This window comes from Mesoplodon densirostris, chromosome 2 (assembly GCF_025265405.1).
Source record: "Mesoplodon densirostris isolate mMesDen1 chromosome 2, mMesDen1 primary haplotype, whole genome shotgun sequence".
Classification (NCBI taxonomy): Eukaryota; Metazoa; Chordata; class Mammalia; order Artiodactyla; family Ziphiidae; genus Mesoplodon; species Mesoplodon densirostris.
The window spans coordinates 49,351,672-49,377,493 of NC_082662.1; the positions used below are offsets into that span (position 1 = coordinate 49,351,672).

At 42.2% G+C, this 25,822-nt stretch overlaps 1 protein-coding gene across 1 annotated transcript in view; it reads right to left on the reverse strand.

Annotated features, from left to right (window-relative positions):
• The window catches only part of FYB2 (FYN binding protein 2), a 95,553-nt gene extending 77,123 nt beyond the window's left edge, over nucleotides 1-18,430 (reverse strand). Inside the window, 3 exon segments of the mRNA XM_060119321.1 lie at nucleotides 11,210-11,243; nucleotides 13,252-13,413; nucleotides 17,680-18,430. Of these exon segments, the coding sequence (XP_059975304.1) occupies nucleotides 11,210-11,243; nucleotides 13,252-13,413; nucleotides 17,680-18,430 (947 nt within the window).
• Between the last annotated feature and the right edge of the window lie 7,392 nt (nucleotides 18,431-25,822).

A 25,822-nucleotide genomic window follows, 5' to 3' on the forward strand; every position in this document is an offset into this window, starting at 1 on the left:
TTCTCCCTCTGCTTTCAAAGAATTTATAATTTAGACAGGGAGGTGAACTACACCCAAGGATCTGGAAACTAACAAAAAACAGACTGAATATAATAGAGTCGCAAGTTAAGAACCATCTAAGTCCATTCTGTTATTCAGCCAGCATTTGTTGAACTGTTATTACATGCTACACTGCCTTGTATACATGCTACCACTATACATTCCAATTATGTCAAATTACCTGTGATTCCTGGACACACCAGGAGGTTTCCTGTCTCTGTGCTTTTTTTTTTTTTTTTTTTTTTGCGGTACACAGGCCTCTCACTGCTGTGGCCTCTCCCGCTGCGGAGCACAGGCTCCTGATGCGCAGGCTCAGCGGCCATGGCTCACGGGCCCAGCCGCTCCGCGGCATGTGGGATCCTCCTGGACCGGGGCACGAACCCGTGTCCCCTGCATCGGCAGGCGGACTCCCAACCACTGCGCCACCAGGGAAGCCCCTCTGTGCTTTTGTATGTGTGGTTCCCCTGCTTGTAATGTCCTAACCTCCAATGTCCTTTTCACAAACTCCCACTTGTTCTTTAAAGCACTAAGTGTTATTTTCTCTGGTCCTTCTACAGTCTATTCTCCACACAGCAGCCAGGATGATCTTTTAAAAAGATAACTTACATCGACACATGAATGGATAAAGGACATGTGGCAAATATATACAATGGAATATTACACGGCCATAAAAAGGAACGAAATTGAGTTACTTGTAGTGAGGTGGATGGACCTAGAGTCTGTCATACAGAGTGAAGTAAGTCATAAAGAGAAAAATAAATACTGTATGCTAACACATATATATGGAATCTAAAAAAAATAAATGGTTCTGATGAACCTAGGGGCAGGACAGGAATAAAGACGCAGATGTCGAGAATGGACTTGAGGACACTGAGGGGGGAAGGGTAAGCGGGGACAAAGTGAGAGAGTGGCATGGACATATATACACTATCAAATATAAAATAGATAGCTAGTGGGAAGCAGCCGCATAGCACAGGGAGATCAGCTTGGTGCTTTGTGACCACCTAGAGGGGTGAGATAGGGAGGATGGGAGGGAGGGAGATGCAAGAGGGAGGGGATATGGGGATATATGTATATGTATAGCTGATTCACTTTGTTATAAAGCAGAAACTAACACACCATTGTAAAGCAATTATACTCCAATAAAGATGTTAAAAAAAATTTTTTTAAAGATAACTTAGACCTTGTCACAATCCTGCTTGCGATTCTTAATTAAAAACAACCACAAAACCATCAAACGCTTCACCTTTACGATCTCATTCCTAGTAACCTCTCCAAACCCCTGTCCTGCCACCCTCTCCCTCCCTCATTACACTCTAACCACACTGGCCTCCTTTCTGTTTTGCAAGGATACTATCCTCTCTCCTACCTCAAGGACTTTGCAAATGCTGTTCCTGCTTCCCAGAATTCTCCTGTATGGCCAGCTGCCTCTCAACCACGAGGTCTCACCTTAGATGTATGGACGAAGAAAGTCACCTGCCGTATCAGTAAAAAAAGCATGTTGCGGCCATCAGGCCACTGCACCCCCCACACACACACACTTCCTGACTGTGCACCCTGAGGGGATTAAAGATGGAGAAAACAGGATTCTGGCCTTAGGTAAGTTAAGGTGCATATCACAGGAATGATTTCAATGAACCCAGGCTCTTGAAACTTCCCATACAGAAAAGCGCTAAATTCATTCACTTGAGATTTTTGTTTTTCCTTTAATTAGTAGAAATCTTTTGATGTTCAACTACCTGATGTTTGCAAAACTCCTCTATACCCTGGCTCTTCCCTTACCTCTTGGGAACAGTCTTTCAGAGCTATCTGAGAGGCTGTCACCCCGGCTTCAGTCCTCAACAAGTCCACCAAATAAAACACAATTCTCAGCTTTTAGGTTGTGCATTATTTTTCAGTCGACAGACATCACCTTCAAGAAAGTCCTTCTCCTGCTACCTTTTCCCGAGAGCCCTCTTCCCCACCTGTTTCTGTCTACCATAATTCTTCGCTTTATACCATTCTTAATAGTTGTCATAAATTTTTAAATTATTTCATTACTTTTATTAGTTTAATTCTGTCTCTTTTACTCTGGGGTCTTATACTGTATCACTCACTGCTGGGTCCCCAGTGACTGACACTACAGGCTCCAGTGATTTGGGTCCTCCTCTGATGCTCACAGAAATACTGAAAACTCCTACTAGATGGACAGGTAGATGATGTCATATCATTAATTTTTTCATTGAGCTCCTCTGTGCCAGGCACTGTTCTAGAATATAAAGGCAAATGAGAGACAAGGTCCTTGAACTCAAGACTCTCATGGTCTCAAATAACACAGAAAATAAATAACTAGAATAAACATTATCATAGAAGCATTAATAAATACTAACAGAAGAATAAAGCAGCCTTATATATGGGATAGATAGTATCTTGGGAGAGAAAACATGAGAAAAATGTCAGGGAGGCTGACATTTCAGCATTTATCATTACCTTACATTATACCATCATTTGACTATTTATTTTTCTTCCCAGCTAAAATGTATGAGTCATGAGGGCAGAGACTTTTTTGTTTTCTGTTGGATTACCAGCATTTAAATGATGTCTGGCACATACTTGGGGTGCAAAAAAGATTAATTGAATGAATGAACAATCGAACAAATCCTGCATGATGAGGAGTCATCAGGTGAAGATCTGGGAAAAGACCACTCTATACAAAGGAAAAAGCAAGTATTTCTGCCTGGTAAGAACACACTTGTTGTATCTGCAGAGAAGCCAAAAGGCCAGTGGGCTGAAGACAGTGAACAAGGGAAAGGGGAGGTTAGGAGAGGAGTAAAGAGCAGCCAGAATGACAGGACCTTCTTGGCCCTTGTAAAGAGTTTGGGATTTTTAAATTTTATTCTAAATGTAAAATGGAGGTGAAGTTCTCAATGATTAGTTTGATTAAATTAATATCAATAGTTAATTCAGAGTGTAATGGATCCACCAAAGAGAGGGAAGAGAGGAGAGAGGGCTAAAATAATAAGGAGAAGCTTGTTGGCGGAGTGTCACTTGCTGGATGCTAGACTAAAAAGGAGAAAAGAGAGGATTTCATGTAAATCCACATCTTCATACGGCAGGAACCCTTACATGATACACAAGGGCAAATGAAGAGGTCAGATCATCCTCATTATTCGGCTTTGTTTAAATTAGAAAGATATGATATCGCATGTACAATCAATGCAGAATATACAGATATAGTCTAGGAATGTTTAGTTATATCAAAGTCCATAGAGGGTAATTCATTCTATCTGTCCATCCTTCTCCCCATCAGTCTGTTTATCTGTCACTCCATTGGTCCATCACCTACTTAGTACATAATTATTACTTGCATGTCTACTTCCTGGGGAAACAAAGGTGAAAAAGACATGATCCATTCCCTCACTGAGTTTACAGTCTAACAGAAATGTCCCAAAATCCCTCATGTTGAAAAAATTTTGACACAGGACACTGTGGTTGGAAATATAAACACACAGTTCTGAGTTCACAACCTGGATAAGCTCTGTATTATCTTATATTTTAGGTCAAGTCATGAAATGTCTCTGAGCCCATGGTTTCTCCTCTACAAAATGGGAATATTAGTTTTGCCCTCTTAAAATGGTTATGGGGTTCAAATGAGTCTAACAGATATAAAGGGCTGAGCAATGCCCAGGATGTGCCCAGTAACCAAAGATTAGTTTTCACTCTACTTTTCTGAATATACCTATGCACACAAAAATGCTCCAAGTCTACAACTTGTGACTGTCTGATTTCTTCCTAAATTATGACCTTTTCCTTATCAACTGAATGCTACCAAAGAGAGAAGACACCGCTTGACTCTAAACACTTTCCACTGTAGCCAGCCTCCCTCACACAGATCTTTCTGCAAAGAGAAAATGAAATCCTAAGGCCACAAGTCTGTTTCTTTTATATATAATATTATTTCCATTTTATTCACAAACTCATTTTTAATTAGAAAGAACTGGACCATAGGCAATGAGGACAGTGTAAGGGGTGAATCCACAGCTATGCCACACATGAGATGCTGTAAATATTCATCAATTACCAAACAAAAAGCGAGGAGGCCAGGAGTCTCTTAGACCTTGCCCTCTTTTGTCACAGGTAAGAGTCCCATGCGAATCCACAGTAAGGCGCCTGGGAGGCTGTGTTCTGGAGTTGGGCTGACCAGGTCAGACCCCGGCACTGCTGATCCAGTTGCATCTTCCTGGATTACTTAACCTGACTCTATAGTTAGAGAGTCCACTAACCACTTACTTCATGGGGTGGTTGCGGTTGGGAGTTTTAAAATGAAAGTGGGACCTAAACATAGGGCACAAGGTTTTGTCTATAAAAAGTGCTCAATAAGTAGAATCTTTAGGTGATTTTTTTTAAAAGGAGGAAAACCTAAAAACATGAAAGAAGAGAAAGAGCCTAAATAAATCCACTCTTCCCACCACCCTTGCCCTTGTGAAAGGCAGACCGAACAGTGGCCTTGGTATGTCCCTAAAGTCCAATTAAAAAGGGATAATAAGAAGTTATTGAAGTGGCTTGAGCTGAAGCCACCTGAGTGTTCTGGATCTAAAAATTAATAAAGGCACAGGCTTAAAAAAAAAAAAAAGTCCTTCTCTTTATTTTTGCCCCAAAGTGACTCAGTTTAACACACTGGGACCTTGGGGCCAACTTTCACATTCCAGATATCATTATGAGGAGCCTACTTTGCTGTTGGTCATTGGAGCAGATCTATACTAGTATTAACTACCTAAAATGCAGCCATTCATGAAACAGCACTGTAGTTACAAACGATTTAAAAACTAGCCTTCAGAAGTTCTAGTGTTACATGCATACAGTACAACGACACGCTTCTTTTGTTAAATAGAAACCAATTCCCAATAGCTTTTAGGAAAGTTCCATCTTGTGCTGAGCACTCATGATGTGCCAAGCACATTGTTAAATACCAACAGTGATGGAAACAGCACATCACCTACAAGTTCTAGATTCCTCTCTTTCCCTCCCATCTCACTCACCACAGCTGATCCAGCAATTGCTGGCTTTCCTTTAAAACATAACTTGAATCCATTCATTTCTTTATCTCCATTTCTACCCCCTTGTCCATGTCAAGTTATTTAACCTCTCTGTGACTCAGTTTTCTCATCTATAAAATATATAATAGCTTCATCTACTTCTTAAAGATTGTCACAAATGGAATCATGCATATACTTAGAACAGACACCATATCACTGTTGATTGCTATTTTTAATGTTATTGTCATTGTTTCATTGTCACAATGGCTTCCTAGGCTGTCTGCCTATTTCCACCTGCTTCTCCACTAAAGTTAGTATTTATACAGCATCCAGATTGATCTTTACAAAATAAATGTCACCTCATGTCACTGCCTGGCTTAAAAACACTCCTCTGGCTTCCCAATGCATTTAGAGTAAAATCCAAACTCATTCCATGGCTCCCAAGAACCACCACCACCATTCCCCTAGAGCACTGTGTTTTAGCTGTGCTCCCTGCCATTCTGGTTCTTGAAATGTGTAGAGGACGGTTCTTGAGAATTCGCCCCAGCTGTTCCCTCTCCTGGAACATCTTCTAGACCTTCCATAACTGGATCCTCATCATTCAGGTCTCAGCCCAAATGTCACCACCTCAGGGAGGCTTTTCTTGATCATCCTACACCTCCTATATTTCACTCCCAACCCCCTGTTATTATCCTAATATGCTTTAAATGTTTTTCTTTATAGAAGCAGACTCACAGAGATAGAAAACAAACTAGTGGTTACCATTTGGGAGGGGCAATATATGGGTGGGGAAGTAGGAGGTACAAACTATCAGGTGTAAGATAAGCTACAAGAATGTATTGTACAAAAAAGGGAATATAGTCAATATTTTGTAATAACTGTAAGTGGAGTGTAACCTTCAAAACTTGTATAAAATTTTTTTTTCTTTATAACACTTACCACTATTCAAATAAGGACTACAGCTTCATCTTATTTGGCCACCATGTCATTTCTCTGTTATCATCATTATTTTACTTGAATGCTTTAGGAAAGGCATTTATTCCCCAGGTTCTATTCTTCCCGGTTGTCTAATACAGGTCCTAGACATAGTCACATAATCTGCTCAGCCCTAGAAGATGCTTGTGTTTCCCACTCTGCATGGGGAAGAAATATCAAAAAACCAAACACAAAAGTATGTTCCAAAGTACTAGGTTGAAGGAGGCCATCCAGAAGATTGAAAATAGGCTTATATTATCTTTTAAAGATGATCTTCAAAATGAAAATACAAAATTAAAAGTCCGGAAGAGAATATGGTGGAATCCTGAGATCCACGCACAGACCCTCACGCGAGAAACAGTGTACTGTCTGAATCTTTTCTACTCCTGAACTAAATAGCCTCTCCCTGCCTTAGTGTCTAAGTCAGAGATTCCCTGACTCAGGACTACCCTCTGACTCTTCTTAATAGGAGAAAACCCATATTGATAGCTAATGAATAAAATATTAGCCAACTCTGCTAAGTACTGACATAGACCCAGGGCTGATGGCTGCCCTGGGACTACCCTGCTTTGCTCACAAACACAAATAGGAGCTGCTTATTCAAGAGGCATGCCAACCAGCTTGGTTTGCACGAAAGAGTGATGACAAAGGATAAACTCCAAAGATAATGTGATATTAATATTCCAGAGATAAGAAGAAATGGACAGGCCAAGAGTTAAAGAAACAAAGATGCATTGATCATCTTCTGTGTACTCCATGCTTTATATAATTTATTTCATTTAGTCTTTGGGACAATCAATGAAGTTAATTTTACTATGTTTACTTTACAGACACACACATCAAAACTCTGAGCTGTTGAACGACTTGTGTAAAACAGAGTGGTTGAACCCACGCTAATCTGACTGCAGACCTGTACTTGCTCCATTACACAATGCTGCTTATATTTAATACACAATATAGAGAGGCTCAGAAGTAAAAATGGCTATTCTAAATGCACTGAGTTCCTAACAAGAGGATTACAAAATATATCCACAGAAATACAGTGAAAACACAAAGACTCCCGTTTTATGAATAATGGTTGAAAACAATGACAGTTTGAGATTAGAGAAGAAAATAGTCCTTAGATGTTTTAAAAACTGTCATGTAAAGAAGGAGTAAAGACAACATCCATTATACCAATGAATAGATCTTGGAGGGATGGTTGGGAATCCAGAGTAGGGAAGTCATTTCTTTTTCCAGCCCAACTTGAAAGACTTTTGAATAAACAAACGAACAAATGTGTGTGTAGGTACATGTAAGATATTTTATACACTGCTGTATTCTCAATGTATATAAGAGGGCTTAGCATATAGTAGATGCTCAGTAAATATATGTTCAGTGGATAAAATCTGGCCCAACAAAGAAAAACACTGGACTCTCCAGGCAATGAGCTCCCCATCAAAGGATTTTTGAAGAGACTAAGGTTCTGAGCATGAATTCTTGCCTTTGGTGGGAGGTTGTATAACAGCCAAGTAAATGTTATTGAGCACTCTCTAGATGCTAGGTAATGCACTAAACACTTTACAATCATTACTTCATTTAACCAACACCACAATTGCATGAGTTAGGAACTATCAATATCCCATTTTACATAAGTAGAACCTGAGGTTTGCAGAGGTTAAGGCATTTGTCCAGCACTACATAGGTGTTAAATGGTAAGGCTTAGATGAAAAGCCCAGATTTTTGTTAACATTATGCTCTAATGGCCTAGCTGCATTAGATAATTGCCAGGTCTCCTTCCAGTAATAAGATCTGACATATTCTATTTCTAATCTAATATCTTTATTGAAAATTAATACCATGAACATGAAAGATGTTCTTCCCAAACAAGCACCAGTTTCCATAGAAGTTGTATCTAAGGCTGCTTAGCATCATGGCATTTACTTGTTCAAACTAATTTCTTATCATTGACAAGATAAAATTCAAAATCCTTAGCATGGTACTTAATATATTTCAGGATCTAATGTCATCTCTTACTTTTACACATCAGCATACTTCTTTTGTCTGTTTATATCCTCTTTTTTATTACTACCACCTTGCTTTCAATCATGTTCTAGCTCTATACTGAACATACATTGCTCTGTCCTTTAGTCCATCCATCTGTCCATCCATCCATCCATCCATCTACCAACTACCAGTCAAGAATGTGGTTATTTCTGGAGACAAAACCCTGCCCTCACCTATCTTACAGTCACACAAAAGGGAACAAATAAGTAAGCCTACCTAATCCTGACCTATCATACAGGATACATCTCAAGGTTTTTTTCCTTCTATGAAGCCACGCCTAAGTATTCTGGTGCCTCTTCATCTCTTGTCTTTCAGTCTTATAGCAGTATGGCCCATATCATAACCGAAGTATAGTGAGTCTCATTTTAGATGAGGTTAGGTTCTAAGGTCTGTGAAAGGACAGAATAGTGAAACTGTCCTTGTAAATCCCTTAGGAAGAAGGTGTCACATTAGAGGCTGACTACAGTTTCCCAATACTTGCCTATCACAGCAAGTTTGCCCCCCATGTTGAAATGGATGTTTAAAGTGCCGGAGAAGGAGTCAGCTTAGTTTAGAGCCAAGCTGTAGGGAAAATGCATATCTAGCTGAACACTAGATGATGAGTGTGCTGAATCACACTCATAATCATACTGAGATGCTCACAGTACTTGAGGCAAGAGGGAATTAAGACTGACTCAGAGCACAGCAGAATTACATTGTCCCCTCAAACTGTGATACTGAGGCCCATGTTCATTGAGTAAATAGTGCAAATCATCTCCCAAGCCTTCTAAATTTTTTCTCTCTTTCATATAAATGCACATCGAAGGCGGCTCCACTGACCTACCTCATGCCATCCTTGAACTCTTTCAAACAGACAACTGAACCAGGAGTTCCTAGAGCACATGAATCTTTTCTAGCATCATTCAGTCTGTTCCTTGTTGAACAAGAGCTCGTATCAAGTCCTTGGTGTACAAGATCCTCCATGATTTGGTCCCTGTCTCCCTCCCATTTCTTTCCGTTCCTTACTATACTTTCTACGTTCTAACTCAAGTAGTTCTAGTTTCCAAAAGAAGACTTGTTACTCCACACTTCCTGCCTCTGCCTATAGTGTACCTTCCCATGTTTTCCAACAGATGTTTATCCTCAATACTTATTTCAAATGTTTCCTCTTCACTGTTAGGTTGATTGAATTAATGCCCCTATTCTTTACCCCTTCATGGATCCCTGCCCACTGCCATGTAAAGCTTCAATGCCCTCCCACTCTGACTCAGTATCAGCAAAACTGTCTAGATAGTCTTCAACATGTGAGCCACACCAGCTGAGCCCAGCCCAGATCAGCCAAACCCACAGTCACCTTGTATACTGTTGATGTTCTGTTGGTATTATGCAGTATCACTGTAGCAATAGACAACTCATATGTTTTCTATAAAGACTTGCCTGACCCTTCCAAGGAAAAATGATCCCTCTGCATTTTTGCAACCTCTGAAATGTATACCTTTCTCTATTACAAAATGTAACACATTCTACTATTATAAACATTTAATGAATGAATAAGTAGTATGATTATTTATTTTTATGTTTAGTTCTCCTTCTAAGACTGACCTTCTTGAGAACAGGAGCATCCTTGTGAAGGAGTTTGTATAGTAAAAATAGTTTGGGCATACCTGTTAGTACAGCCACTATGGAAAACAGTATGATGCTTCCTTGAAAACTTAAAAATTGAACTGCCATATGATCCAGAAATCCTATACCTTAGTATACACCTGAAGGAAACAAAAACAGGATCTCAAAGAAATACCTGTGCTCCCATATTCATTGCGGCATTAGTCACAATAGCCAAGATATGGATGGACACCTAAGTGTCCACAGATGAATGGGTAGAGAAGATATGAGATATATACATATATATATATATATATATAATCCATATATTATATATATAAATGTGTAAATGCGATAGATAATGTTATAGATATACAAATGTAATATTATAAATGTGATATATATATATGCACACATTTATATATGGAATATTATTCAGCCTTGAAAAAGAAGGCCATCTTGCCATCTGCACAGACATGGATGAACCCTGAAGGCATTATGCTAAGTAAGATAAGTCAGACAGAGAAAGACAAATACTGCATGATATCACTTATATGCGGAATCTTAAAAAGAAAAACAGAACTTGTAAAAGCAGAAAATAGAATGGTGGTTACCAAGGGCTGGGGAATGGAGAAATTGGAGATGTTGTTTAAGAGTACAAACTTGCAACCTGTAGATAAATAAGTTCTGGAGATTCAATGCACAACATAGGGATTACAGTAAAAAAAAAAAATGCTATATTATAAACTCAAAGCTGCTGAGAGCCTAGATTTTTAACTGTTTGAAGCACAAAAAAAGAAATAATTATACAAGGTGATAAAGGTGTTAGCTAATACTACCATAGTAATAATATTGTAATATATAAGTGTCTTGAACCAATACACTGTGTACCTCAAACTTATACAACGTTATATATCCATTTTATCTCAGTTAAAAAAATAGTTTGGGCACACCTGGGTTGGAATCATGCCTCTGCCAGTGACAAACTTTCTGAGGCCAACCATTTTTAGCTGTAAAATGAGGACAGGGGCAGCAACTTTGCAGCGTTCTTGAGAAGAGGAAGTGAGAACATCTGTATACAGTAGCCAGCTTGATGCATGACACATCAGAGGGCTCAACAGATAGTATGTGGCTGAGTGATTAATGGACTGACACTTCATGGCCAAAGTCTTACGAGTGCACCAAAACCAGAAGGTCCTTTGTCCCATTAGCGATTCCTAACATCACACTGGCTGCCCACAGCACTCTGTGGCCTCTAATCTGATTTATTACTATAGAGGCTGATGTTTCAATTTACTGAACCCAACTGTATCATAAGTAAAAGGACCTCAGATGACCATCTTGGCAACTTAACGCCAGCCTGGTTTTTAAATGCAGTTTATTTAATCTCTCATTTAATCTAAAGTTGCAGTTTGGTGCTTATAAATCTGCTCTTCCTGCAACTCTTCTGAGAAATACAGACACCTGGCATGTGCTTATTGCCTGCTTTTGGGCAGGCTAAGCAGCCTCCTTGATGGGCTACACTCTTACACAATTGAAAAACGGGTACTCACCTCTCTGGAGGCAGGTCGCCTTCCTCCCCAGCTGCTGCAAGAGCAAGAGGCAGGGTGAAAAAGAGGGGTTTCAGTGGCAGCCTATTGAAGTGAATTGTTTGTGCAATGACCACACCCCGCCACCTCCTCCCCCCACCCCGAGACAAAACGTAGAAGGGCAGCTTAGCTGCGTCCCAAGCCGCCCCTCCCCCTGGCATCCGGGGACCGTCGGTCCTGCATGCAGTGTTCACCTACACTTTATGGCGCTTATTTATGAGTGCAATCTCCTATATTAGACTTTGACCCCCTTGAGCCCTGGAACTCCTGTGGGGTTTACCTCTTTTTTTTTTTTTTTTGCGGTACGTGGGCCTCTCACTGCTGTGGCCTCTCCCGCTGTGGAGCACAGGCTCCGGATGCGCAGGCTCAGCGGCCATGGCTCACGGGCCCAGCCGCTCCGCGGCATGTGGGATCTTCCTGGACCGGGGCACGAACCCGTGTCTCCTGCATAGGCAGGCAGACCCTCAACCACTGCGCCACCAGGGGAGCCCGGGGTTTACCTCTTAATCTCTTGTTTCTATCATGGAGCCTGGCAAAGAGAGTATAGCTGCTCAGTATGTGCTTGAGTTAATGATAACAGTGCCTTATTGAGCATTTACTGGTGTGCCGAGCACTGTTCAAAGTCTCTCCAGGCCTCATCTCATTTCTCCTCACAATCGTCGAGTGTTATTATCATCCCCATTTTATAGGTAAGGACAATGAGGCTCAGTGAGTACCATGCCCAGACTTATATAGCTAGCGAGGGGGGAACTGGGATTTACAAAGCCCATTTTATTCCCCAAAACTTAGTCCTATGTTCTCTGACAACCTTCTTCTCTTTCAGAGAGATGGTTTGAGGCCTGAATTATTTAATGTTTATAAAAGTCATACTGAGCCTTCTTTGATATGGACGTGGCCATATTATCAAAGTATACTCAGAAGAGCTTGATTTCTCGCTATAGGATTTTCTTTTAGGATAAGACTTCAGATGACTTATAGCAGTGGTTCTCAAAGTGTGGTCCCTGCACCAGCAACATCAGCATCTCGCCGTGAACTTGTTAAAAAGGTAAATTCTCAGGCTCCAAACCAAGACCAACTGAATCAGAACTCTGGGGTTGGGCCCTGTAAGCTGTGTTTTAACAAGTCCTCTAGCTAACTCTGATGCATGCTGAAGTTTGAGAATCACTGAGTTAAAGAAAGTTCACCCAAAGTTTGCCCAAAGCGGTCTAATGAACAGACAACAAACTAAGAATAAATGAAAGAAGAATTAGCTCTTTTAGTGTACCATCCACAGGCACTGGTGGCCACAGTAAGACAAATGCTAACACAGCACTACGCATCACCCCAAAGTGTATGTTCACCTTGTGTTTCACTAGAGCAAATGTAAGCAAAGGTGTTTACAGTGTCAACAGGATCAGGCTGCAGTGGGGGGAAAAGAGGGGTGAGAAGGTGGTTCCCTTTATATAGCAGAGGAAAACACACAAGAGCACAGAAGGATGGCTGCCAAGGATGCTGCAGGTCCCAGAAAGGACTAATGGGGGCAGGGGTAGGGGCCCTTCAATACATTCCTGAAGGCAGATCACAGAGGCCCAAGGGACTCCCAGCATGATGCCAGGTCAAGTTCACACTGACTTTCCTCTCTTCACTCCCTCCCCCTCTCCTACTGCACTTGGTTGTGTTGACAACATGGGCTTTGTAGGAAAACAAAGACTCCCTGCCTCCCTCCTCAGCTACTTTTTGTTTTCTTCCTCTTGGACAGATTCCCAGTGATCAAATGCAGTGCTCTCAGGGGAAGCAGGCTGGCCCAGGAGCGATAAGGGGCCAATTCCCACAGACTTGTCATTTCACAGGCGAGCTGCCACAGCCTCTACGTGAGAATAAGCAGTGATGGATGTCCAGCCCCACAGAAAAGCGGTCTGGCACTGTCCCCTGGGAGTCGATGCAGAGGGGGAGGTGACGGGGATCCGGCCACGGGAGCCAGGACTTCTGTTGGCTGGCTGTGCACGGGGCCCTGCGCATTTCCTTACCTTCCCTGTGGGTCTTGGGAAGAGCAGCTGCCTGCCTCTGGAAGGCCTGGAGGTTCACGACCGGGGGCCTCGGTGGCTTTGCAGGAGGAGGACCCAGGGACTTGACGGAAGGCAGTGGCTTGGTATTGGGAAGTTGTGGATGACTGACATCTGGCTGGTCCTCTGAGCATAAATAGTCCAAAATGTAGGTTAATATTTCCATTTCACGGCTGGCCTCAGCCTCACTCCCCTCCCATCTATTCTCCACCCAGCAGCCAGAGTGTCCTGATCAAAATGCAAACCTGATCTTTTTTTGTTTTTGTGTTTTGTTTTTTAAATTTTTATTGAAGGGACTTCCCTGGTGGTCCAGTGGTGAAGAGTCCGCCTTACAATGCAGGGGACACAGGTTCAATCCCTGGTCAGGGAACTAAGATCCCACACGCTGCGTGGCAGCTAGGCCCATGCGTCACAACTACTGAGCTTGCGCGCCCCAATGAGAGAGCCCGCGTGCCGCCAACTACAGAGCCCACGCGCCACAACTAGAGAGAGAAAAAACCTGCACACCACGACTAGAGAGAAGCCCACCCACCGCAACGAGGGAGAAGCCCTCGCGCTGCAACAAAGACCTGATACAGCCCCCAAAATAAAGAAAATAAATAAGTTTTCTTGAAGTATAGTTGATTTACAATCGATGTTGTGTTAGTTTCAAGTGTATAGCAAAGTGAATCAGTTATACATACACATACAGTCACTCTTTTTTTTTTTTTTAGATAGGGTTCCCTGTTCAAACCCGATCTTGCCACCATCCAGCTGCCCAGAGGATGCCCAGTTTCCTCAGCTGCTGTCCTCTCACTCCATACTCTGGCGTTTAAACACCACACAGCCTCAATCTACATTTCTTTTCTTACCACACTTTACCACCCTCCTTCCCCAACCTTAAGCCCTAACATTTTTCACTCACAACCACTGGTTTCTCAGTTTTCCAGATTTGATTTTTTTTATAGTTTCTATTTTTTTAATTTACTTTTTAAATTGAAGTACAGTTGATTTACAAAGTTGTGTTTGTACAGCAAAATGAGCCATATATATATATATATATATATATATATATATATATATATATATATATATATGGAACAGCATTCCAGATTTAACTTTAAAAGCCTTAAATAGCTCTCATATATCTAAGATTTTATTCATGCCATTCCTCCTGGTTCTGGAATGCTATTCCTTCACTTCTCCCTTGGTGAACTTTGACTCATCCTTTAAGGCCCTGCTCCAATGACACCTCCTCTAGGAGGCCTTTCTTGATTTCTACCAGAAAACAAGCTCAGAATCAACCACTCTTTGTTCTGTATCCCCTAGCACATTGTTACCACTTCTCCATCACTGTTGTGGCATATTAAAAGAGCTGGTCTATCTTCCCACTGAATGGAGGCTCCTCGAGGGCAGGGACTAGGCCCTAGTGACCTCCCCCCAGCACCAAGCACAGGGCCTGCATCAGGGGAAATGGATAATGCCTATTCCCTGAAAGGATTCTTCAAGCACTGATGATGGGCAACTAACATGGGAGCCATGAAGAGGTAACAATTTGTCTCTGATTTCTGGGGCTCAATGCCTAGAACAGGCTTCAAGGCTGGTTTTGTGGTACCTGGGTACCTGTGGATTTTGTGTCCTAGAATTTTCCAGGACAGTCCCAATTTCATGTATTTTGTCTTTCTGCACTGATAAGCCAACCAACAGAAATTTCAACATTATATATAAAAATTGTATCTGCCTCTTACACTGAAAATAGCCCAAATTTTTATATTATTCAAGTGCCTTGATTTTTTGGTTTACATAATACAGTGGCTGACTTCATGGCAAAACTAGAGAAATTGGCTAGTGTTTCATAAGTACCTCAGTGCAGCCTCCTCAAAGCCCTGCTATCTTTTGCAGGCAGGAGCGGGGCTTCCTTCTAGCCCTACCAGCAGGGGTTACATAGTCAGGGCCAGAGTTCCATTCTTCTAAGGCTTGAATTATAAGCCGCAATGTCAGAGATTTTAGTCCTTATCAACTTAGGGAGAAGACAGTGAAAGTGAATGATCACTTACTAACTGAGCTCCTAATTTTTACCAGGCACTGTGCTAAGAAGTTTACATAGGTTATCTCACTTAATCCTCCCAACAGCTCCATCAGGTAGGTTATCTAGTCCTTTCTTTCCTCCCATCTCTCCTTCCTCCCATTCATCCTCTCTTCATTTCCATCCCTTCATCAATAACTATTTACTATATTCCAAGCATTGTTCTAGGGGCTGGGGCTAGAGTTAAGAGCAAGAACATATAGAGTTCTGCCCTCAGGAATTTTCATTCTAATAGGAGGAGGCTGATGATAAACATGCAAACAAATAAACAGAAAAGAAAATCACAGACGGGCGGTGGGAAGCGGGGGACAAATTAGGAGTTTGGGATTAATATATACACACCACTATACATAAAATAGATAACCAACAAGGACCTACTGTATAGCACAGGGAACTGTACTCAATATTTTGTAATAACCTATAAGAGAAAAGAATCTTAAAAAGAATAGAAACACATATATATATATAACTGAATCACTCTGCTATACACCTGAAACTAACACAACATTGTAAATCAACTATACTTCAATTTAAAAAAGCCCAAAAAAGAAAATCACAGCAATCTATTAGTTCTATAAAGGAAATAATGATGATATGAAAGAATGTGAACTCTTGGTGGTGAGGTAGTGGTCTTTAGATGGAGATCTCTGGCTTGAGAAGGCTTATCTGGGAAAGTGTCATTTGAACTTAGATCTAAAGGCAGTTATGCAAAGATCAAAGAAAAGAGTTGTCTAGGAAGAGGGAACAGCAACTGCAAAGGTCCTGAGTCATAACAAAGTCTGTTCAAGGAACAGCAAGAAATCCAGGGTGTTATCTATGGGCTAGTGAACCAGGGAAGAGAGCAGGAGGTAAGTCAGAGACATAAGCAGGGACCAAAAGAAGCAGAGCTATGAAGTCAGTAAGTAGTTTAAATGCTATTCTGAGTGCAAAGAGAAACCATATAAGATTATAAGCAGGAGATCCATCCACCCATCCATCCATCCATGCATTCAATCGTTCAAAAAATACTTTCTTGAGGACCCACTGAAACTGGCCTTGTTCTTCTAGGTTCTGGGGATACAGTGGTAAAGAAGACAGTTTTTAATCCTCATTTAACTTATATTTTACTCAGATAAACAAACAAATACATAATAATATACCAGATAGGGATAAGTGATATGAAGAAAACCAAAGCAATGTAGGAAGATAAAGAATGCTGGCGGTGGGGTGGCTATTTTAGATAGAGCGATCTACAAGGTCCACTCACAGCAGGTGACATTGAGCTGAGGCATTGATGAAGTGAGGGAGTGAGACATCAAAGTCCTAGGGGAAACATGTTTCAGAAGAGGGATCTGCAGGTGCAAAGGTCCTGGGGTGGAAATAGTTTGGTGTATCTAAGGAATAGCAAGAGGGCCAATGTGGTGAGAGAGGAGAGGGTAAGAGAGGTAGTCAAGGAGCAAATCATATGAGCCACTGTAATATGGCTGCGGTTGAAATGGGCTGGGGAGTGACATGATTGGATTTATGCTTTAGAGGATCACTGTGCCTGCAAGGAGGAGAGTACAATATAAGAGGGCAAGAGTGTGAAAGCAGGTCCAGGCAAGAGATGGTCCATGGTGGTGTAGACATGGGCAGAAGGCAGAAATGGAAGCAAGTAGAGGGATTCAGAACATATATATATATATTTTTTTGCAGTACACGGGCCTCTCACTGTTGTGGCCTCTCCCGTTGCAGAGCACAGGCTCCGGACGCGCAGGCTCAGCAGCCATGGCTCACGGGCCCAGCCACTCCATGTCACGTGGGATCTTCCTGGACCGGGGCACGAACCCGTGTCCCCTGCATCGGCAGGCAGACTCTCAACTACCGTGCCACCAGGGAAGCCCTGGAACATATTTTGATGATAGAACCAAGAGCTTGCTGATGGATTAGTTGCAAAGAATGAGGGGGAGACAGGAATAGAGCATGACTCCTAGATTTTTGGCCTGAGCAACCAAGAGCATGGTTGTGCTATTTACCAAGACAAGGAAGATTAGTGATGGATCGATTGATAGGAGAGCAGACCAGGCTTTATGAAGTTAAGCAGATTGTCCAGTTTCATGCATCTTGTAAGAAGTAGAGCTAAGGTTCAAATCCAAGTTTGCCCCAACTGTGTCTCCGTATAATTCCAGGAGATTAATCACTTTACCCAAACCTGAAATTATAACCTAGCAAATGGGCCTAGAACACCTGTGCTGGAGTTTGAAGCAAACATTGCCCAGCTCACATATGTGACCGTCCCAAGCCAGCAAGCTCTAAATTAGAAATACAGTGCCCCTTCCCCCCAGGCCTGTGGGGATTCGATTTCTCACCTGGGGCCTGGCTGGTGAGCTCACCATCATAGACAGGGTGGCAGGTGCTCCCTGCCGGGCTCTTCTCAGGACCGGGGTTTGCTGGGCTCCTCCTGCTATGTTCCGAAAGTCGAACAGTGGGATCTTCAGAGGTGGCACACAATCTTCTTTGGGCCATCAAGCGCCTCTGGAAATGAAGGGTCTGGGTTCCTTTTCTTTCCAGCTTTTTCCTGGGCTCCTCTGGAGTAAGCCCCATGCTTTTCTGCTCTTCCAGATGGAAGGCCCTGCTTCCACAACTGGCAGGGATAAAGACTGATGACATCTCACTTTTCTGAGATAAAACCTCCCAGTTCCAGAGCTTGTTTCTGAAGCTGTTGTTCACCATTACTTTCTTCTTATTGGTTATCTCAGCATTTGACTGATTCACATCTAACAGCAGAGAAGCCTTCTGTGAATTTACTGAAGAACCAGAAGAACTCCCAGGAGGTTCCAGGGAATTAGAACATTTCTGAGTCTCGTTCTTCTGAGCCAACTTCACTTTCTGGGGTTTAAGAGGCTGGGAGTCACCACTGGCACAACTGGGTAGGGGCTCATTGTGGTTGGAAGAGGGGTGTTTCCCACTGGCCAAAGTCTTTGTGGACTGTCTGCTTCCAGTGTCACCCTTTTGAGAAACACCTCCTGGGAATTTAACAGGTCCTGGAAGAGATGGTGCATCAAGCTTTTGAAATTTGGCTCGAAGTTCCTTGAAGTTTCTTAACACTTCCTAGAGCATAAAAGAAAACAGTAATGTCTTGTTATTCTAGGAAGAAAGCAGCATGATTAGCTGACATCACTGTGCCTGCTAAGAGGCTGTAGGTGCTGATGTAGTGCCATCACTTATCTATTGAGTAATATCAGCCAATAATGCTATTGTCTACGTGAGGCAGAGTGAAAACAATTGTGTGCTCTTTGAAACACTTCGGGTATGTTTAATTTCTTCACAACATATAAAGAACGCTTGTAAAACAGACAGTACTAACAATTACTGATAAATTCCTTGATATAAACTTTTGGTGGCTCTCTGCTGCCTATGCAAATAAACCCCTTCGCGTGACATTCAAGAACACTGGCAAAAGTTGTGGAATTATGATCTTAAAGAAGGCAGAATTATGATCTCCAGCCATAGGTCAACATAACCACACTTAAACCAAACAGGATAATTTACAGTTTTCCTAGAAACTTTATACTCCCCACCACCCTGACTTCGCTCATGTGTTCTTGCTTCCCCCAAGTGCATCCCCCGTGTACTTGTCAACTGCTTTCTTCCAATAGTAACGCCCACCTTCTCCATCAACATTCCCCCTGTGGCTGACACGTAGAGCTAACTCCTCCCTGACTCCACGTTGCTTCCACAGCTCCTCATAACTTGGCTGTTGAACTTAACACCATAGGGTGGAGAAAAGAGCAATCTTTGGAACTAGACAGGTCTATGTTCAAATTCAGACTCTGCTCTTTGATCATCTAGAAAAATACTTTGGGAAAGTTGGTATCATCAGTGCAATCTCATCATAGAAATAACTTGCAAGTGGCAGAAGGATGAGGGGTGCCATATGTAAAGTGCCCATCACAGTGCCTGACACATAGTAAATAAAAGCTACTCATAAGAGACGAGATGATGCTCTTGTATTTTTGACTCCCCTTGGGAGACTGTGTTCCACTTTCTAAATTCAGCTCAAATTCAGTATATGAAAATGGGGGTAGTAATAGCAGCGCAACCCTTTGGGCAGAGGAAGGGACATGCCTGGGCTGATACGGTGAGTCGGTGGTCTACTGCATAGGTAGGATTAGGCTTGACTCCTGCTCTGTGCTCTTCCCAGTTTCCCCCTTTCTCTCACGAGATTTAATTTACTTTTGTAAGTGCGTTTTGTCATTTTCTGTCTTCAGGGGAGGTTGCAGGGGGAGCAGATAGAGCGTGGGAGGACACCTAATAGAGCCATTTCCAAAGTAAGAGCTGCCATCTTCTCTTGATCATCTTAAAGGTCTTAATTTCATGTATACAGACAACCTCCATGCTAGTGACTTCTGATTTTGCTTGCTGAAGGAATGACTGTTGGGTGATGTTTTCTCACTGTGTTTACAGTTGACTCACACTGTAGATTAATTGACTCACACTGCCCTCTGAAGATTTAGGAAGGGAGAAAAGTTGAACAGGAAATATGAAGCAGGTGTCTGGGAGCTTGCTTGCATGCTCTTCCCTCTTTCCCCTTCTCTCTCTCTCTCTCTCTGTCTCTCACTCTCTCTCTCTCTCTCTCTCTCTCTCACACACACACACACACACACACACACACACACCCCATACACACATTTATAGCTTTCCTCACAAATTGCCCAGGGTTAATTTCTTACATTTCAACCAGCAGTCAAGTTGATTCCATTGACCTTCCTTTCCCCTGATGTGGTAGAAATCAGCACTGGGCATGGAACTAGGAGATCTAAGTATGAGGCTCAGCTTTGCCATTTTCTAGTCATATGTCTTGGACAGTTCACTTTGCTTCTCTGAGCCTTATGTTCCTCACTATAAAATGGGACGATGCTACTAACAGTTCAGGGTTATTGCAAGGGTCACATGAGATGACAGATGTACATACCTCAGTGGTTAATATTTTTTAAATTGTGGTAAAGTACACCTAACTTTAAATTTACCACCATAGCCATTTTTAAGTGTACAGTATAGTAGTGTTAAGTACACTCACATTGTTGTGAATGTCCAGGACTCTTTCATCTTGCAAAACTGAAGCACTATATTCATTAAATAACAGCTCCCCATTTCCCCTCCCTCCAGACCCTGGCAACCATCATTCTACTTTCTGTATCTACGAACTTGACTACTCCAGGTACCTCATATAAATGGAATCATAGGTACTTGTCTTGTTGCGACTGACTTATTTCACTTAGCATATTGTCCTTAAGGTTCACCCATGCTATAGCATACTGCAACATTTTCTTCCTTTGTAAGGTCAAATAATATTATACTGCATGTATAAAACACATTTTGTTTATCTGTTCATTCATCAATGGACATTTGGGTTGCTTCTGCCTTTTAGTTACTGTGAATAATGCTGCTATGAACATAGGTGTCCAAATATCTCTTTGAAACCCTGCTTTCAATTCTTTTGATTATATGCCCAGAAATGTAATTGCTGGATCATATGGTAAAGCTATTTTTAATTTTTTGAGGAATCACCATACTGTTTTCCACATTAGCTGCACCATTTTACATTCCTAATTGGCACATGAATTCCAATTTTCCCACATCTTTGCAATACTTGTTATTTTGTTGTTGTTGTTGTTTTTATAGTAACCATCCTAATAGGTGCAAGGTAATCAGTGGTTAATATTTTTGAAGGAATACAATAATGATAATTTTTAGCTCTTCACTGTATGAAGCCACGTGAACTACAATGTTACTGTGATAGATTTTAGTCTCCATTGGAATGATTAGGAAAAACCCCAGCAGGAAACAGAATTAAGGATTGATAACCTTCAAACCAAGGTCCTGGGTAAAGATCGCTGGTTCAGGAGGAACTAAACCTGATTATACCTAGTTCATTCCTCTTTTAGCAAATGCTCATTAAGTATTTACTATATGGGCAAAACACTGTTTTAAACAGTCAAGGGCTCTGCTTTTATATATCACATTCTAATGTCAGAGAGAGACAAAAAATAAGCAAATACACCTGAAAATATTAGAGATAAGTTCTATGTGGGGAATTAAATAGATGATTCGATAAAGAGTGACTGGGTGCCTATCACTGATTTTCAGAGGTACCGTAGCAAAGTCATTCCCTTCTTCTGAGTTCAATCATTTATATACTCAAGGAATTGCCTGGGTGATCTCCAAGGCCCCTTCTATCACTAACATTTGGATTTTATTTTTCTTGCTATGGGAAATAAAAGTTACACATACTGTCATTTATCATACATCATCCATTGGTGGGAGGTCAGGGTTGAGGGTATGAAGCAAGTTGAATGAGGATGGGTTGAGAGGTGGCCAAGGGGACATTCTGGTCAAAAGCATGCCCCACTTTTCTGGGCCTACAACTAGTCAGTCATCACATCCTGCTTATCTCAATTCTTAAAAGCCCATGAGCCTGCCCCTTCTTAATGCCATTGTCACTGCCTTTGAGTCTTCCTTACTTTTTGCTTAAAATGACTTCTTTCTGGCCTCCCTGCCTCCACTCTAGGCCCCTCTAATCTACCATTTACTCAGCTGTTAGACAAATCTGACTGAAAACATGAATCTGATCATGTACATCCCAGTTTAAAATCCTTCAATTTGGCTTCTTCAAAGCTTTCCAATATAGCTTAAACTCTTGCTTAGTACCTAAGGCCCCCCAAGTCCCAACTCTCTTAATTTTCTGACATCATATTGGCCCCCTCCCTGACATGCTTTCTTCCTTCTGACTTCACTGAATTACTTGCATTTTCCCAAACTTATTTTGCTGTTTCATGTCTCTATACCTTTGAATATGTCATTTTCTCTGCCTGGAATGCCCACATTTCACCCAATTTCTTGAATTAGCAAATTCCTACTTGTTCAAAATTCAACTTGTGACACCTCAAAATATTCATTGGTTTCCTATTATGTGCTAGAAAATAGGGTTACAAAGATGAATAAGACATTTCCTGAACCCTGATATCAAAGCCAGACAAGGATGACACAAGAAAAGAAAATGGCAGGTCAATACTGATGAACATAGATGCAAAAATACTCAACAAAATATTAGCAAACCAATTTTAACAGTCCATTAAAACTATCATACACCGTGATCAAAGTGGGATTTATTCCAGAGGTGCAAGGATGGTCAAACATCGGCAAATCCATCAATGTGATACACCACATTAACAAAAGGAAGACAACAAAACATATTCTCTCAATAGATGCAGGAAAAGCATTTGACAAAATTCATCATCTATTTATGATTAAAAAAAAACTCTCAACAAAGTGGGTATAGAGGTTACATGCCTCAACATAATAAAGGCCATATATGATAAGCCCACAGTTAACATCAAGCTGAATGACGAAAAACTAAAAGCTTTTCCTCTGAGATCAGGAATAAGATAAGGATGCTCACTCTCACCACTTTTACACAACATAGAACTAGAAGTCCTAGCCAGAGCAATTAGGCAAGAAAAAGAAATAAAAGGGATCTAAATTGGCAAGGAAGAAGTAAAACTATCACTATTTACAGATGACATGATACTATATATACAAAACCCTAAAGACTTCACCAAAAACTGATGAAATAAAATTTATATTTTAAGGCAGGACAAGAAAAAAAATCAAACATAAAATTCTCTCTGTGTGTTTGTTTGGGCCTTCTCCCTCCCTAATATTCAGTGTGCATCTGCATTACACATTAATCAAAGCTCCTCAAAGATGGGAGTGTCTGCTCAACCATAAAGATCATTTTTTGTTTCTTCTGATGCAAACAGTGTAACTTCTTAAAAGAACAGTGTTCTTAGCCAGCTTTTAGGGGGTCACGGTGACTTGCTGCTTACTTTGTACATGCTTACCTGGACTATGTATCCTTGGTGACCTTTCTGTAAAATATCAGTATGTCATTTTGATGTATGATCTTTTATCTCAAAAATGTATATGACTAAGGCTTTGACTTCTAAAAGGTGGAACAGTTTCCAGAGCTTTCTGAGAATCTGCTTTCTGGGTTATAATCTGCAGTTTGGCTCAAATAAAATTTCCTTCTTTCTTCTTAATTTGATAGTAATTAAAATTTTGTCAACAGAACTAATAAACAAATTCAGTAAAGTTGCAGGATACAAAATCAATATATAAAATTCTGTCACATTTCTATGCACTAATAAGGAACTATCAGAAAGGGAAATTAAGAAACCATCCCCATTTCCAATTGCATCAAAAAGAATAAAATACCTAGAAATAAATTTAACCAAGGAGGTGAAAGACTGAAACTATAAGACCTTAATGAGATGAGGAGTCAAGATGGAGGAATAGGAATACATGCAGTTTGCCTCTCCCTACAAGTACATCAAGAATACATTTAAATATGGAACAATTCTCATAGAGCACCTGCTGAACACTAGCAGAGGACCTTGGACGCTAAAAGGACAAGAAAAATCCTTGCTAAACCAGGTAAGACAAAAGAAAGAAAAAAAGAGAAAAGAGGAAACGGGATGGAACCTGCACCCCTGCAGGGGCAGCTGAAGGAGAGGAGAGGTTTCTGCACTCAGAGAAGCCCCCTAACAGGTGGGGAGATCAGCTGGGACAGAGAGGGAGCTTCAGAAGCTTGGAGGAGAGCACAGTAACCAGTCTGTGGCAGGTAGGACCGAATAAGACCTACATGGATGGTCCATGCTGCAGCCCTGCATGGTCCAGCCTGAGTCATGTCTGCTGGCATGGAGTGGGGCTGGGTGCTGCAACATGGGGTTTGGAGAGCAGACCCAGGGAGAGGACAGCTGTTAGCTGCGAAGAGACAGCCTAAGGGCCAGGTGTAAGGAGCTCCACAACCGGGAATGTTTGTGGAAGAAGCCTGGGCCACCATAGTAGCTGGGTGCCATTGTTGAGTGGCGCACAAGGAGTTGGGCTGCCATTGCAGTCCCCTTTCCCTTGTGCCAGCCCCTGCCTCCATGGGCACTAGGAGGGGTGCCCGCCTGAGCAGTCTTGCTCATCCTCCCACCAATGCCTCCTCCAACTCTGCCGGCCCCCAGTGGGCTCTCATGTCCCGCCTGTCTCTGTCTCTACCCCTGCCTGCCTGGGCAGGTGCATGTGCTCTGGGGCAGCCTGGGGAGCAGACACCAGTGGGAGGAACACATGCAGAGGTGGGGCTGAAACCACAGCTGAGCCCCAGGGGTCATGCAGCTAAGAAAGAAGAGCTGAATTCTCTCCTCACGGCTGCAGAAACCATGGGTTTACACTCCCGCTGCTGGCTTTGTAAACCCAGCACCTGTGGAACATCTGAATGGATGAGTGATCCTGCAGCTGAGATTGGTCTAACTTTAGTAGGCATGTACATGCAGGGATTGGACCAGGCCAGAATCTGAGCTGTCTGCATAGCTCCCACAGGGGATCCAGGTACATGATTACTACAGTCTTGGGACCTGACTTTGGTGGATCTGTGTTTGTGGCCTGGTGAAAACAACTCCTGAAAGACACTAGGGCCAATTGCTGGCATACCCACAATTAAGGTGGGGCTGAGAGCAGTTCCAATTGGGCACCAAGACCTGACCCCACCCAAGAGCCTATGGTCTCCAAACAATAGTGTAATTTGTGAGCCAGAACAACGGGTGAAAAGCGACCAAAAGAGAACACTCACAGATGAACAGCTCCAGAGAAGGAAAAATCAGTGGCTTCTCTCCCAGTGGGAGTGCTCCAATCCCACCTACCTCCACTGCAGATCAGAAACACAGCCCAGAAACAGATCTGGGGGTCTCTACTCCAGCAACCAGGGAGCAGACCCTGCCTCTGACAGGGCAGTAACAACCACAGAGCAGAGAGGAGGCCCTGCTGAATATCCAGTGCAGGCTCAGTTCACCACAACATCAGTCACACCGCCTATCAAGGGGATAATGGCCAGCATACACTGAGGAAAGAGGGGGCAGTCATCCATACTAAAAACAGCCCTTGTACCAAAAAATATTAAACACACACAGACTACACAGGGACGTTCTCATAAAAATAGCCCTCCAAGACAGTCTGAGGGTCAGGCATCAGGAGGAAGAACCCCTAGTGCATTTGGCTTTGAAGGTCAGTGGGACCTGAATGCAAGAGCTCCAGAGGGCTGGAAGAAACAGAGACTCCACTCTTGGAGGGTGCACACAAGACCTCACATGTGCTGGGATCCAGCACATACTTACATAGGAACTGGGGTTAGATCTAACTAGGGGTCTGGGAGGGTCTCCTGGGGAGGCAGGGGTTGGCTGTAGTTCACTGTGTGGGCAAGGATACTGGTGGCAGAGGCCCCAGAGAATATTGTTCAGTGTAAGCTCTCCCAGAGGTCCCCAATTGGGCACCAAGACCTGGCCCCACCCAAGAGCCTACGGTCTCCAAAGCTGGAACTCCTCGGGCCAAACAACCAGAAAGGTAGGAACACAGCCCCACCCATCAGTAGACAGGCTGCCTAAGTCATAATGAGCTCACAGTTACCTCAAA